Genomic DNA, 16,660 nt, shown 5'->3' on the forward strand with positions numbered 1-16,660 from the left:
CTCTACCATCACCAGGGACAGAAATGAAGAGATGGAGCATTCTGGGAGAAGAAGGGAGTGGATTCGGTTCCCCATGAAGCCCACAGGTCACTCAAGGGGCTGCCAGAGAGGATGCTGGTCCATGAAGTGAAAAGTCGAGAAGGCTCTACTGGGGCTTAGAACTAGACTCCTAGACTGGAGCACCTGTCCCAACTCTGGATGCAAAAAGAAATGATGGTTTGAAATCTTTGGTTTTCTAGGTTGAAAGTGAAGCTATAGTATGAATTATTGTGTCTTTATTTTCTGTGTTTCGAGATATGTGTACAGGGCCTTGATCTTGGTGGAACTGGTTCCCCCCTGGAGGAATCTATTTCCTAGAGACCATAATGAACTTGCCTTCTAGGGTTGTCTTCCACGCCTAAACTAGCCAGGTCACAATTCAGAGCCCACCCACTTCTGTTATTGGCTTTCCCCGTCTGGTTCACTGTCCTGCCCTCATCATTCCAGGGCCTGACAACAGACACTAGCAACAGCCTCTGTATCCACACCAGCCAAACCTATACTTACATGCCCACCTTGCCTGGGAAATCAAGGCCGTTGCCTATAGTTCCTCCTATGTCTGTCCCACGAGCAAGCCCATGCTTCCCTGTGTGGCTTGCCCCCTTCTCTGCTGGTCCGTGGCCTTATTATCCTTCAGAATGCGAACACACTGCATCTTAAAATAGACACAGAAATGAGAGCATCCGGCACTGTGAAAATAGCACTGAAGCCTTGGGTGGCCTGGAGGCGCATGGAATGCCCATGCACTCAGTAACTGGGGTTGGGGGGAAGCACTGTTGGGTGGGACACAGCATTCTCTGCTTTATATGCCTTACAGGATCATTAAATGGACCAGTGTTATGGGTGTTAGTGACTACAATATGAAAAGACAGCACAACACACCAGCACCTCCATTTTATGAGATCAGGGGTAGGCACCGGAGACACCCTATAAACAAATCTTCATTTGTTCTCCCTTGGCAATGGGGAAGGGAAGCCAATATTCTCACTTACCTCACCAGCATACACATTAACCTTTTCCAGGCAGACCTTTTAATTAATAAGTGTAATATATAATATGGTAATAATAAATTTTTACCATAATACCCACATTATAGAAACATTTGGTTTATTGTTTTTACTGTCTAAGTCATCCAGTATATACTACATATACAACAGGAGGTGTATTTATTGAGCATATATTTGCTCTCTATAATTATATCAAATGCTGTGTTTAAAATTGCCTGTCTCACGAGACACCCTCATGAAATAAGTACCTACGCAATCTACATTTTACAGATGTCTAACATCGCAGTACTTAAAAAACAGCAAAGACTCAGTAGCCAGGCTGGGTGGTCCATGTGGGTAATCCAAGCACTCAGGAGGCATAGGCAGGAGAAGGCAAATTATAGACTAATCTGGACTATATATACAGCAAGACTGCCTAAAGTTAACAGAAAGGAAGGAAGGGAGGGAGGAAGGAAAGAAGGAAGGAAAGGGAGAGAGAGAGAAAGAAAGAGAGAGAGGAATGAGAGAAATGAGGGAGGGAGAGAAAGGGAGGGAAGGAGAAAGGGAGGAGGAGAGAGAGACAGAGGGAGGAATGGAGATTCAAGATAGTGCAGTGGAACCCCAAAGCTCAAACTTGAGAAAAATAAATATTGTTTTTACAAAGTTACATGAGGTGTTAACCAACTTGCTCTCTTCCTGGTGTTACTGTAGACTGTACAATAAGGAAATTACACACACACACACACACACACACACACACACACACATTTTTCCCCAACATAGATCTAAGATTCCTGACTCATCATAATATTTGAAGTCAAGCAAGACTGAAGCATTTTGCTACTTCTCTGTCCCAAGCATGAGTGAGGCTATACACGAGTGTCTTGGACTCTCTGCCCTACGGATGCTCCTTCAACCCCAACCACCCCATTTCCTCCCTACGTGCTCCAGGTTCTTATGGCCGTACCCATTCCAGAGACTCTGTGATTCCCAGAGACTTACCCTTAAAACTTGGTGCTCCTAAAGCCACAGATTGGGTACAGTAAAAATGGTGGCAGAGGGAAAGAAGCACTATCCTTTCCACTTAATTGTCCAACAAAGTGTGGAGATACCTAAGCAGAGAGGGAGAATTCCAGGATCAATGTGGCTGACGGGAGACTACAGAATTCAAGAAATACAGTTCCTCCCAGCCAGGAAAGGCAGCCAGGCCATGAGCTTGTCCCTCCTTGCCAAGGACAAAATAAATAAATCAAATCATCAGAGAGCCTCCAGACAGGCAACCTCCACACGTAACTGTAAATACCAGAACCCCCCACCCCCACTTTCTGTTTAAAATTCTGTGGTCAATGAATATGGTCCATTGTGATAAAGCCAAATTCAGATCATTCCATTTCTCCTTAAAATGTTTGCAGATCCATATTAACTAAACGAGGGAGACTTTAAAATTCTTGCCTAATTATTTGATGAGCTAAAGGCCACAGTCTTCGCCCGATTGTATATATAAAAGGGTATTTCAGTGGCTCTTAAATATCCTTATGTCATAACAATGTCACTGCAGAATTTCCTGTAATGAAGCAATCACTGCTTTTCAGAATATTTAGAATAGCAAGAAACTGGCATCTACTGGACTCTCGCTGAGATGTGAACTCTACTGTACACAGGCAATCAGCAAGGTTTGTCAGAACAACTGAAGTTTGCAATGCATACCTCAGCTCTGCCCTCTATTGTTAATCCACTCTGGAAAGTGCAAATGCTTAGCTAAACACTTTTAAGCCACAAAGAACATTCTTGTTAATTCCATTAACACACCATCTGCCTAAGTCAGAACTTTCTTTTTTTAAATAAAGATTTATTTATTATGCATACAGTTTTGCCGGCATGTATGCCTGCAGGCCAGAAGAGGGCACCAGATCTCATTACAGATGGTTGTGAGCCAACATGTGGTTGCTGGGAATTGAACTCAGGACCTCTACAAGAGCAGTCAGTGCTCTTTACCACTGAGCCATCTCTCCAGCCCCTTAGAACTAACTTCTTTATTTTCTATGAACTTCCACCTCTTCCCAGGTGATGGAGCACACAGACACGATACCACCACAAGAGAAAGGTCAACTATTAAGAAATAAAAAACAGACATTCATACATCCTGCATGTTCCAGGATCAGCCCACTGAAGGAACCACACAAAAGAACATGTGTGGTATGCCAGTATACTGGGAGGTAAATGGTTTGGGTTTTGTTGGTTTTTTTTTGGCTAGCCTGTTAAATTCTTTCTGGTTTTCACAGGAAAATTAGGGTTTGTTTATAACAGAGTACACACAGTTAGTTTGGTTAGTGGAGGAGGACACTGGTCAGAATTTCCTCGGAAAGAAAACAAGAAGAATATTCAGGCGCAGGACACCTGAAAACGAAGACTGGCTGGGTATCTACAGTTTGCCCAGAAGCTCACACACCCGCAGGCTACATTAAGGGTTTCAATCAGAAAAGAGACTGCAAAAATTCACAAACAAAAGTGCAACAGATTCTGGAATGTTGACCAGCTTGTGCAGGTGACTGCAGAAGTTGGGAGATCACAGAGTATAGGAGTCTTTCTTGTCCAGAAGGTGACAAAAGAGGGCAGAGCTGAGATATGCATTTCAAAACTCTCTCTCTGGAACACCTTGTTTTGTTCTGGTTACCCCAATCTCTGGCTCTTACAATCATTGGGACCCCTTCCTACAACAGTCCCTAAGCATGGCGGGCAGGAATTTGACATAGAAGTCCCATTTGTATCAGATCACTCAGAAGACATTTATTCTCTGCATCTTGACCAGATGTGAGTTTCGGCACTAGCTGCCATCTACCACACCGAGATACTTCTCCGATGAGGTCTGAGAGCCATACCAATCTACAGGTATAGAAGTAAGAATTTAGAGTGCAGCGTGCTACTAGGTCCCTTTACAAAACAGTAGTAGTAGGCTTACCCTTAGGTTCTTGGCTAGATTTATAGTAGCAGGCATGTGTTTCTTCCTGTGGAGTGGGCTTTAAATCTAATCAGAAAAGAGTTGGTTACCCACTAAACAGTCATGCCTCTAGGGCATCCATGAGCCTACTCTGCTGTGCTGGCCGTTCACAGTAGCTCACAGAGTTTATTGGTGGGTAAGATAGTTGATGAAAGCCAATCAGCAGGAAGAAGCTTCCTGAATAGTACCAACTTGAGTTTTCCACATCCTGTGATCAAAGGACATGGTATTTTCAGCAGTAGGGTCATAATGTCAAGTTCAGGTGAGTAACCAAGAGACAATGGCAATAGCCTGCATTCTTCTGGGGTATCACCATGACACTTCAGCCAACAACTCCATGGAGGTATCCTTCATCTGGCACTGGGCTTTTTCTTTGGCATCCTATGGCTTCTAGGAAGAACATTATCCCCTGTGTAGGGTAATTCCGAATAAATTCTCAATCCTCCACCCGTTAAGGTGAGAAGGTACTGACAGCTGATGGCTTTTGGGGGAGAGTCGGTTTTCTGTGAGGCTGTAATCCTAGCAGATGGCCTCCCAACCTACGATTACATGGGCAGCACAGAGTGGACTTAGTGGATTATTTCAAACAAACAACAAACACGAGGACATGAGGTTGGGAGGAACTGGTGAATGGATCTGAGCAACTAGGGGAAGGAGTGGTGGATCATTAAAATATATGTCCATATGAAATCGTCCAAAGTAAATAGCTTTCAGAGTATGAAGCAATCAACCTTCTATTTTCTCTCTACTGTTCCCACCGCAAGTCCACTCAGCCTCCTCCTGCCAGGCCATCTTGAGACTGCATCCTCAGATGAAACAAATGGCAGACTGTAAACACTGGTGCATGGAGCCATACACTTTCCATTGCCATTAGTCTCTGCATTATCTGATGGAACAATTACAGCACTTCTAGTGTATCAACGTCATCTAGGGGTGATATAAAGTATACAGGAGGGTATGCAGAAAGTACATACAAGTTTTACGTCATTTTATTTAATTAATAAGGTATTTTTTTTTTCAAAGACAGGGTCTTACCATGTAGCTCAGGCTGGTCTAGAACTCAACATCCTCCCGAGTGTCAGGATTATAGGCAAGCACCACAGCCCAGCTTGTGCCACGTTATACGAGGACTTGAGTACCTTCTGATTCTGGTGTCTAAGAGAGGTGGGGCTTTGTTACAATCCCCAAGTGGTCACCAATTCCTCACACCCATGGGATAGCATGCTTGGGTGTTGAACTGTCAAGAGGCTACAACTAGGAAGTTCTGAAGGAAGTTCCTCACCTCTGTCCAAGCCACTCAACCTCTCCTTCATCACCCAGGAAACAAGAGGCTGGGAGAGATACATGGTGCTAGTCAATTACTGCATTCTGTTAGGACTGAGATGTGCCAGTCACAAAGGGATTGTGAGAACTTATTGCAGATTTAAGAATTTGCTTAACACCAACACATCAGCCACCAACACCATTCTGGAAAATGATACTAAAGATGCTGGCTGCACAAACAAGGTGCCACATTAGATCAGACACAAGTTATGGCAGTTAGCATGCCATTCTTAGGGTGACGGGGATGCTTTAAAATAAGACAGCGGTGATGAGGGGAGCAGTCACACCACTTAAAACACACCAGTGTAAGTTAGACATCAACAGGGCTTTCGAACTGTCTGACACACTTCATGTCGAGGACGGTTATTGTTTGTTTGTGTCTTTGAGCACTTCTGCTATCAGATTCCTGGCCATCCCATGTGACCACAATCATGACTCCATGACTGTAAAGGGATCCTTCACCAGCATACTTCCAAAGTGTGGAAATAATTCACATTTGAGCAGACTAGCAAAGTGCACAAGACGTCTCCAGGTACCTATTTCTCCCCCAGAGCAAGAAGGGCACGGGGAGCAATAGCATCTCCTCCATTCCTGAAACCTCTTCTCAATGGAATGCTGGGAGAGGTCTCAATCACCCACTACCAAAACAAGTCACAGCGGTAAGCCTCGTGGAGAATGAGCCCTCAAGCGAAGACCTACTCTGAGTCCTCAACCCCCAAACCTACTATTTACTCCTTACTTTCCACCTCTCTTTCATAGGAGAAAATGCCTGGAAATTTTTGTTGTTTTTTTAATTGTTGTGTGTGTGTGTGTGTGTGTGTGTGTGTGTGTGTCTGAGTGTGGGTACGTGGGTGCGGGTGCAGAGGCTAGAGGAGACCTGGGAGCTGGAGTTACGTGCTGGCATAAGCCATGCCATGTGGGTGCTGGGAATCAATCTTGGCTCCTCTCCAAGAGCAGTTAGCACTCTTAACGCAACGGCACTGCAGAGTCCTCTCTACACACACACCCGGCTTTGTTGTTGTTTTTAAAAGTTTACACCTGGAAAGTTTCCTAAGAAACAGATAAGATGGGATTCATAAGGCGGCACTAAATAGCCACCATTGATTCTTTTCTGTTTGTAAACTCTACTCTATCACAATTTCACATATGGCTGAAGGCCATTAAATCCCAAGTCTCTGATACCCTAGGAGCAAGGAAATTGGACAAATAAAGGCTTGGAGAGACTTCCTTCAAAGCATTAAAAGACCAAAGTCAAGGACAGAGAGCAGGGGTTTATTCTGGTATCCGGGATTGTTCTGGTTAGCACCTGTTGTCCCAACATATCAAGGAACATACTTTCCAGGACTCTTTATCCTTTATTGACAGGAAGAGAATATCACCTCAGCCAAGAGTGGCTGACAACACTGTTGCATATACCAGGTTCTTCTTTGGGGTTGACTGTACAAAGGTTCAATGGGGAAAGCAAAGGTCTCTTGGCTGAAAGGCCATCCTTAGAGGGGCAGAGAACCAAGGAGACAAAGTCCAACAAACATACTTTAGAACCGACCCAGTGACTCCAGTGTCTCTTCAGAGAGGCACACCTGACTACTGTCTCTGGACATTCTGATGCATGTGCCTGCTGAGGACAGTCCGGTCTTGCCCATCTGCCTATATTTTATGGGCTGCTATAGAGGAAGGGATCACTTATTGTGTGAGCTACTTCACTGCCTGGAGCTGCAAGGGCAGGGCTCAGTCTTGGGTTGATGGTCGTGCTGGGACACCAAGCCTCAGGCTTAGGTCAAAACCACATGACTCAGTGGCTGCCCCTCTGATTGCTATCTGTGGTTTAGGACACACTGCCAGTTATCATGCTTCCGACATTCCGGTGGGCGTGGCCTAGCCTGCATATTCGCTCTTGTTTTGTGCTCACGGCTGGGGTGTGTGGATGCTTCAAACTTCATCCCATAGGCACAGGCTCTTATCCAGAGTCATGAGAATGAGCATTTATCCTGGTCTCTGTACTAAAAAAAATTAGTCTTGCCAAAGATGCAAAACTTTCATAGTTAGGGAATAGCCCTTCACCTGGAGCTGAGAATTATACCAGCAAGCCAGCTAATATTTGCTACATCAACAGGTTTTCAGACCCCAGGAGTGTTTCTCTCCAGCAACTAGAGAGGTCTGAACCATAGGCATTCCGGTGATGTCCAAATCTAAAGCTGGTTGTTCATTTAGATTCAATAAACTGTTAAGGAGAGGCTGATAGCATGGTTTTGTTCCCAGGTTGGTAACGGGGTCTTTCTGTGGTAGATTACAAAGCCGCCCATGGGACTGGCCTGATAACTCCGGCTCTGTGCCACCAGGGAGTCTGGCACAAGCCGATATTCAACTGCTGTATCTATCTTGTCTATTAAATAGCAAGGATCCACGTGAAAACAAGAGATTAGTGTCTCTGGTGGCTCAGGCACATTTACATCAATACGAAATATATTGTGTCCTAAACCCTGCTGCTTCTATCATACCCCTTTATCCCTGCCCTGGTGGATCTGAAAGGCAAGGAGCAGAAGACACAGACCCAAAGAAACTGCAAGGCTGGCGAATGCCTGGGTTGTGATATGTTTAGGGCAGGGGAGATGCAAGTTAATAGGGCTCCCTGTGTGATTCCACTGTGGTCCCTGAGAAGTACCTCAAAACCCCATCAGGGATGGATGATGCCAGGTGCATTCTAGTTAAAAGAGCACCCTGAAACTAGTATTAGAGAGGAAATTCCCTTAGGTGCTTGGGGTAGTTTCCAGCACAGCTCTATTGTAAAGGCTTTGCCTAGTGGGCTGTCCAGTTTGGAGGAAATGGGGGCTTTGCCTTCTACTGCTGATGTATTACAACATCACAGAGACCTGGCTGTACAGGAAGCACACGACAGGAGGAAACCTGCCCTGCCTGGGTGACACCCCTAACCACAGAGCTCTGGCATATGACCAGACAGCAGGTTCCTGGTGAAGAAAGCCTGGTTTTGTCCTTCTACCTACATTGACTGGATAGATGATAGAGAGGTCACGGTCCTCAAGGGCAAACTTCCGAACGCCTTATAAAACCTTGTCCATTGTGTGCATGTGTAGAGAGGGCAGGCACACTCTATGACCAGCAAACCAGGATGCTGCCCGACTGTGGCCACCGGGCCAATCAGTGACTGGCGCTGTCACCAAGACAGCGAGCTTCAATCCAGGAAGGTCTGTGGTTGCTGATTTACCAAGTTCGAGTCGTTTCACCTCGGTTTAGGAGCAGCCCCTTTGCTTTCTAGTATGACAGAAACATACAAGTAAAAGCCTCGAGCCAACAGGATGTGTCTTCTGTAGACTGTGTAGCATATATCCTGTGTGAATATTTATCTGCACACGTGCATTCCCCATCAGTCCATTTGGGGAAAAGGTTGTCGCCAGTCCACAGTCTTTGCTTTTCTGGGACTGATTAAAGAATGAGAGACCCCTGCAAAAATCAGATCATTATAGATTTTCTGCAGGCTTTTCTGATTTAATGGCCCCTTGCCATTCTTTGAAGTGAAAGCCATTTAATTCTGCAATGACAGTTAAGAGCGCTCACTTGGGACAAGAATGAGGCTCACGTGGACCCTAACAGCTTCTCAACAAAGCTCTGCATTAATGCTATTGGGGGGGGGGCATATATTTTTTTGGTTGTACATACCAGAAAATAGACTACAAGCCAATGAACTATATGTACATTTTAAATGAGTAAACTCTGTGGTTTATGAATTATACATCTGAGAAGCTTTTTTAAAAAAATGTTGACCTCATCAGCAAAGTAAAATATCACACAAAGGCAGGAAAAATAAGTTTCTATTTTGCCACTTGAGATGCGCCTGCCCTCTGGATTTTTCAAGGTTTATGCACTCATGGTTGAATTTGGCTTTGGGCTATCGCAACTACAGAGCCAGAATCTGCAACAAGGAGCAGGGGCTGGTGGGACTCGGGGACTCACTTGGAACAGGGGCTGATCACAGTCGGTGTAGGTGGGTAAACCAAGGCCACATTCACTCGCTCACTGCCATTCTTGGGACAGATGATCTCTGCCACCCCTTCTGGCCTGGGCTGGCTCAGCAACTCCCCTGCAAAGAAGAGAGAGAGAGAAAAAAATCATCAGGAAACAAAAAAGAATGGAACTCGTTTACACAGAGAAACACAGCCCTTTCAAGGTGGGGAAGGGTGGCAGAAAGCCAGTAGTGAGGAAGTAAATGGTCTATAGACAGGGAGACAGAGAACCAGCATGTAGCCAGCATGGCTCGACTGCAGGGTTCCAGTGCCAGCTGCCCAGATGCTCAGCACATCACCATGGAGAGCGCTCTTATACGTGACGAAGGCAGTCAGGAGAAGGTGTGACCTCCAGACGAAGGAAGCACCTGCCACGATCACCTTTCTTTTCCGACTGACTCCTGAGATCTTCATGCCAGCCAGGCAGGGCTGCCAGGGAGGGGCTCGTAACTGAGATTTGGGCATATGGGGTTTCGGCAGTGCTAGCAGGCTCGCAGCGAAGTTCTGTGTAAATGATCTGGGCAGGCGGCAGGCTCAAGGTGTTAACACGGGAAACAGCAGAACCACAGTCCCACCTCCCGGACAAGAGGATTTCCTGAGTGCTGAGTCGAAAGCACACGGTATTATCACATGACTAACAGGGCCTGCCTAGTAGAAACATGTGATTAACTTAATGGATTAACTCAATACCTACGAGAAATCAGACACTGGGCACACCTGTATGTCATCTTTCTGCCACGAAATCATTAGCTTTTCAGGAGGAGCAGCAACTTCCACTTCTGAGCTTCCCCCTGGCAGATCCCTCATCCGGGTACCTTGTCCTTCCTCCCCCAATCCTCAGGTCCAGTCTTCCAGGCTTCTCTGCTTAGAATACTCAGTCAACAGTGTCTAGCTCCTGATAGTCCTTATTTTTGCCTGATGGCCCTGCTTAAGCCTAGAAGCAAGTAACTCAAACCAAGGACACAAGAGGCATGCCAAATTGGGGAAAGATCCTACTGAGATTCATCAGTTTGGATGACCATTTGAAGTTCTAGAGACTCCAGGGTATATGCTGATATACAAGGACAGAAAGCACTTTTGCTTCAAATCCTGTAGTTAAATCAGCAAGGTGGCTCAGTGCGTTATCTACCTGCAGCAAAAGTCTGATGACCTGAATTCAATCCTCAGAACCCACATGGGAAGTAGAAGGAAAGAACTGACTCCACACAGTTGTCCTCGTCTTCATATATCCACATGGCATGCGCAGCCACACACACACACTCAAACACACACATTTCAGCTGAGCTCACAATGATGGAGCACATCCCGTATGGAATCAGAACCCTGGAGTCTATGAACATCATGTAAGTCTTTACCACATCCCACTGAGGGCTCATCTGCATTTTACAAATGAAGAAGCTGCCACCTCACTTAGGGCTTCCTTCGTTGTGATAAAACCCATGACCATAAAGAAGTCCGGAGAAAGGGGCTAAGTACAGCTTACAAGTTTCAGGTAACCGTCCATTGCTACTGGGAAGTCAGGGTAGGAACTTAAACAGGGAAGAAACCTGGAGGCAGGAGATGAAGCAGAGACCATGGAGAAATGCTGCTTATTGGCTTGTTCAGCTCAGGGCCTCCAGGCCAGAGGTAGGCCTGCCCACAGTGAGCTGGGCCCTCCACATTTATCATCAGTCAAGAAAAGGTACCACAGGTTTACCCAAAGGCCAATCTGGTTAGGGGCATTTTCCCCAGTTGAAGTTCTTGTGAGACCAAAGCAGGAAAAATATACCTTGAAGGCTAAGGGTTCTGTTTGCACTTGAGACAGTTAAGAATACGTTTCTGTTTGTCCTCTGTTTGTTTGAACCATCTGTACTGGATGCGCTGGATCACATGTGGGTAGGAAGTAAGTGAGCAGGAAATAAATCAGGATGTATGTATGCTTGCCTCTGATTTGTCATAAGCAGGAGGTACATAGTCAGGAAATACGTCAGGATGTATGCTTGCCCCTGATTGGACCGGATGGGAAATGCAATAAATTATAAGTTTTGAAGCTTCTGCAAAATGTGACTCATGGCTATTTTACGGGAACCCAGAGGTGGACCTAGCTAGAGCCCATCCACCTGGCCAGTATTTATTAAAGCCTTCTTGAATTTTGACTCAAAATTGTGGGACTGGAACTTGGAATTAACAGTTCTCTCCTCTGGAATGATTATGGCTTGTGTTATATTCCCCAAATGGACCATTTTTCTGTGGCTTTGCACACTAAGAACGGCCACTAGTCCATTCACCAAATCCCCGCACATATAAGAAGTAATGCAAATGTCAATCTAGTATCATCAGCTGGTTTTGGGGACACCGATGTGTCAGAACCGTGTGTCCTCCGACATCAGCCAGGGAACGATTAGAAACAAAGATGCCAGCTACAAATGGCAACAGTAAGTGGTGTCAAAGCAATACAAGGGATGGAGTAAGAGCAAGTCAGAGCTCGTTGACACCTGGAAGCCATCCAGTCTAGCATCCGTGGCTAAGCCAGATGTCTGAGTTCTAACAGAGTTGCTAAGAGCTGTGCATCTGGGCAATCCAGGCAGCCTACAGTGACTCACAGAACCACCAGGGCCTCCAGCACACAGCGCTTTCAGCTGGTCCTGGCCATCCCTCTCCTGGCTCCTCTTTGGTATTTTTAATTAGAATCCTAAGATCACCCAGGAGCCCGAGTACAGCTCGGGATTCTCCATTTTCCCCTTGGGAATCCTCCGCTGATTGATTGCCATGCCGCACGGGCCCCAGCTCCATCTGCTCTGGACTGCCTGCATACCCAGATAGCAACTGCAGGTGCCAAGCCCTATCCCCTGCACGGATCCCTGGCACCAGCCACACACAGCTGTTTTATTGTTGAAGATGCTGTAGTCTTTGGTGAGCACGAGGCCAGTTTTTTTTTTTTTTTTTTTTTGCAAGACAGAACTGGATATAAACTGCGGATTTTTAAGCCTTGGTTACCAACTTCTAAAAAACCAGCAGCCTCTCTGCCCTCTTGACAGAGTCAGGTAGATGGTTTGGTTTAGGCCACGTCTGGTCGTGTTGTGGGTGTGGTTTATCCCTCAAGGGCCATGTGTCGAAGGTTTGCCCTACATGTTAAGATTCTGAGAGGAGATGGAGACAAGAGGAAAATCTTAGGTTAATCACCACCATGTGCTTAGAAAATGGAAGGACTCCTTTCCCCATCCCCTGGCTCCTAATGTTTGGTGCGATCTGTCTTTCCACACAGGCTTCTGCTGTGGTCATCTGCCGTGAGACAAGGCGACCAAAGAGGGCCCTTGCCAGAACCAGTGTCATGGGGTTTGAACTTTCTGCCTCCAAAACCATGAACTAAAGAAACGCATTTCTCTATACAGGTAGCTTGCCTCAGGTGTTCCGTCATAGTAAAGGATAGTGGATGGATACACGTGGAAGACGGTACGTGTGAAAAATCGGCTTGATGAAAAAAGATAACATATGAACACGCAAATAGATCATCATTTCAAGTACACCCATACCAGCAATAATCTATTGTACAGTGCCAGTATTCTGAGGAGTGATCTATTCTAAGAAAACTTGCCTTAGCAGAAATTCGAAGAATGGTCAGAAATACATACGTTATTGAGGAAAACAACGGATCTAAATGTCCTTAGCTTGAACACAAGCTAGAGCTTAAGATGTGCACCATTTGGCTGGGCGGTGGTGGCACACGCCTTTAATCCCAGCACTCGGGAGGCAGAGACAGGCGGATCTCTGTGAGTTCGAGGCCAGCCTGGTCTACAAGAGCTAGTTCCAGGCTCCAAAGCTACAGAGAAACCCTGTCTCGAAAAACTAAAAAAAAAAGATGTGTGCCATTTGGTGGAGCAGCCACCTGATGGGTGTAAGGACTGCAGAAGATAGGGGTCCCCGCCTCAAGGCAGGCTTGTGAGAGCAGAAGCCTGGCACCCAAAGGAAGATAGAGGCACAAATCTGTAGTGGCATTTCAACTGTATTTTAATAAATAAAGCTTGCCTGAAGATCTGAGAGTAAAACAGTCCCACTGGTTAGCCTTACAGACCAGACTATGGTAACACACACCTTTAAACCCAGCAGCCACAATGATACAAACCTTTACTCTCAGTAGCCACAATGACATGCATCTTTAATCCCAGTAGCCACACTAGTTGCCATAAAAATCAGGTGGTGCACGCTTTTAATGACGGTGGTGCACACCCTTAATCCCAGCCCTAGAGAGGAATATAAGACAGGGAAGACAGGTCTCAGATGCAGTCTCCTCCTGAGATTCAGGGAGGCAGGATCGCCATTTCAGACTGAGGTCCAGGTAAGAGCCAGTGACTGGCTGTTTTACTTTTCGGATCTTCAGGTTGACCCCCAATTTCTAACCCTGAGTTTTCATTTCATCGTGAATCACGAAGCACTCAGTCCTGCTCCTGGGTGGCAAGAGAGTTCACAAGAGATACTAGCAGACTGTGGAGGAAAAGAAGTCAAAAGGCCCCAGGCTACAGGCTAGGGGCTCCTCGGAGGTCGAAACGTGATCCCTGGGTGGCAGGTCTGCTGGTCAGCTGCTGCAGACTTCAAGCTGAGGTCTTGAGTTGGCCCTTGGGTCAATGGACGCATGCCAGTGGAACCGTGGACCCTGAATCTTCTCCTTTCTCCCTGCTCCCTGGCTAGAGATGTGAGTGCTTGCTCTGCCATGATGTGCTGTCCTTGTGCAAGCTCACGAGCTGCCCGGCCTTGGGTTTAATTCCAAAATTATAAGCCTGAGCAAAGCTCTACTTCAAAAAGAGCCTACTGCTCTTTTCCATGGTACCCACTCAGGGCAGTGGTTCTCAATCATCCTAATGCTGTGACCCTTTAAGACATGTTGCAGTGACTCCCAAACCATAAGATAATTTTCGTTGCTACTTCATAACTGTAATTTTGATACTACAATGTTGTCATAAATATTGAACTGAAAACAAACCTGATCTAACCCAGGGAAGAAAAACAACAACAATGCCCACTGGATCAATGGACATTAAATGAGCGTGTGCTAGGTGCTGGATGTCGTGTATATGTCTTATCTCAGTCCTCACAACCATGTAAGATAGGGAAAGTTATTCTCAATACATAGAAAGAAGAACTAGGCTGACAAGATGGCTCAGACAGCAAAGGCACTTGCCAAGCTAATGTCCTGAGTTCAAACACTAGAACCTAGAGACTCCAAGTCTTCCTCTGACCTCTACACGCTGAGAGATACACATACAAACACAAACTCATACAGACATATATACATAATCCACATATACATACTTACACATACATCCATATACATGGGGGTGGGGACAGCTAGTCAGCCAGTCACAAAATAAAAACATAATACAAGGGAAGGCTTACAGGGTATATAATGTTCACCAATGATCACAAGAGGAATTAGTGGAATTTGAACCAAGAACTGCCGAATTCAACTCTTAAACACCATATCAGAATGTCCCGTGACAGGGATAATGTGATAATTAAATTAGATAACACATGGAAACCACCAAACACTATATCTGGCATCTGATAAGTTTGAGACAGGATTCTACAGAAGCTTAGTCTTCCAAATCTATAAAGAATTCACATACGCACACGGTCAGCACCAGATGGCCAGCGGTGAGACAATCCAATAGACCTTCAGTTATCACATGCAAAACTTTGCCTCGCCAGAAACTAAAAAAACTCAAATGAAAACATTTGATTTTATTATGCGTCTGCCATCCACAGCGAAGTAAGCGAAAACAATAATTCCCAGAGAGGGCAGGCACTATGACAAAGGTAAGTTGACGGAGGACACTATAGCAACAAATTAAGGAGAAATCACATGAGTCGGGTATAATTGCATTTCTGAAACTTCCTTATGGGGCTGCAGAGATGACCCAGCTGTTTGCTAAGAAATCTTCCTGCTCTGTCAGAGGACCAGATTCTGTGTCCCAGCACCCACCCAGGCAGCTCTACAAGGCTGGAACTCCAGATCCAGGAGATCTGACGCATCCCTTTTGATATCTGTAGGTATCTACACACACACACACACACACACACACACACACACACACATGCACGCACGCACACACACATGCGCACATACACACACACTCTGTAACTCCAGATCCAGGGGACCTGACACATCCTTTTTGATATCTGTAGGTATCTTCACACACACACAGGCACCCCACATGCATATACTACACACACTTGACAAACAAATAAATACAGCCTGCCTTTATTTCTGACAAAAACAATAGGATTGCTCTATTTATAATATGAAGAAGTGTGTTCACACCCTCAAATATCCTACAAAAGGGAAATGCTACTGTAAGACATGACAACAAGGGACACTTTATAGAGCATAAAGGTTATGAGGATGGCATTTCCATGTAAACATTGAAGCTTTGTCTAACATGAATTCAGAGTAAATAGGTCCTTGGGGACTAGATGGTCTTAATCGTTCACTTCTTTGACACTTGGCTTTAAGTGATGGTCTTTCCTTTTGGGGGAAGTGCGCACTTGTGGTCATCAGCGAGGATGTGGAAGAGAAGCCTCCTGAGCACATCCTGGTGTCTACTGAGGCCACTATGCAGCCTCCTGTGTGCCTCAAGGCTGTGGAGAACTGCCTCATTACTCAGGCTCAAGATTTGTGCCAGGAGAATGACAGGCGACTCTTAACTGTGTTTCCCTCAGTTAAAGAACAGAACACCACGTCCTACTAGGACATTAAGAAAAAAAATCAACAGCTGATCATTGAAATGAGCCCCACCCCCACCCCATCAGAGCACTCCACAATTGGGCATATTATGTAAAAACACTAAAAAGTTATCATACCAACAATGTAAGCCATTGTGTTGCAAGTCAAAGTGTTTGTTCAGGACAAATAACCGGATCTAGGCTAAAGATGCCAGGTATAAATATCATGCATAACAAAGAACTTATAAAATTCACACAGATGAGATCCAGGGAGAAAACAAACACCCAGACCATAAAAGAAGAGATTGAGTGAAGGAATGAAAAAATAGGAGACAGACTCCACAGAGTCCAGCTCAGTAGAAACAAACATCATCTGCACACAGGTCTTAACAGCCAAGGCGAGGATCACAAGAGAACATTAAAGACTGAAGAGGAATACTCAGGGGGAAGAAACTTGGCAGTGACGGTGGCCCTCGAGGAGGCTGAGATGCTGACCTCACTGGACAGTATGAAATTCAGGTCCCCGGACTGTGAATGTTGGCCCCTGCATCAACTGGTCAGAACAGTCCACGTTCAGTTAACCAACTAGCAGGCTGGAA

General features: G+C 45.6%; 1 protein-coding gene across 2 annotated transcripts in view; it reads right to left on the bottom strand.

Annotated features, from left to right (window-relative positions):
• The window catches only part of Mfhas1 (malignant fibrous histiocytoma amplified sequence 1), an 80,432-nt gene that overhangs the window by 5,823 nt on the left and 57,949 nt on the right, over positions 1 to 16,660 (bottom strand). Inside the window, exons 2-3 of one of the 2 annotated variants that reach the window (XR_005976281.1) lie at positions 9,316 to 9,442; positions 2,028 to 2,137 (exon numbers count right to left, since the gene is read on the bottom strand). Coding sequence is in view for 1 of the 2 variants with exons in the window: in XM_041673598.1 (XP_041529532.1) it covers positions 9,316 to 9,442 (127 nt within the window). In the remaining variant the exon portion in view is untranslated. The remainder of the gene's footprint in view (positions 1 to 2,027; positions 2,138 to 9,315; positions 9,443 to 16,660) is intronic. The other variant, XM_041673598.1, reaches the window with a different exon arrangement.

This window comes from Microtus oregoni, unplaced genomic scaffold (genome assembly GCF_018167655.1).
Source record: "Microtus oregoni isolate MIOR12 unplaced genomic scaffold, Mior012 000024F_ref0000369, whole genome shotgun sequence".
Lineage (NCBI taxonomy): Eukaryota > Metazoa > Chordata > Mammalia > Rodentia > Cricetidae > Microtus > Microtus oregoni.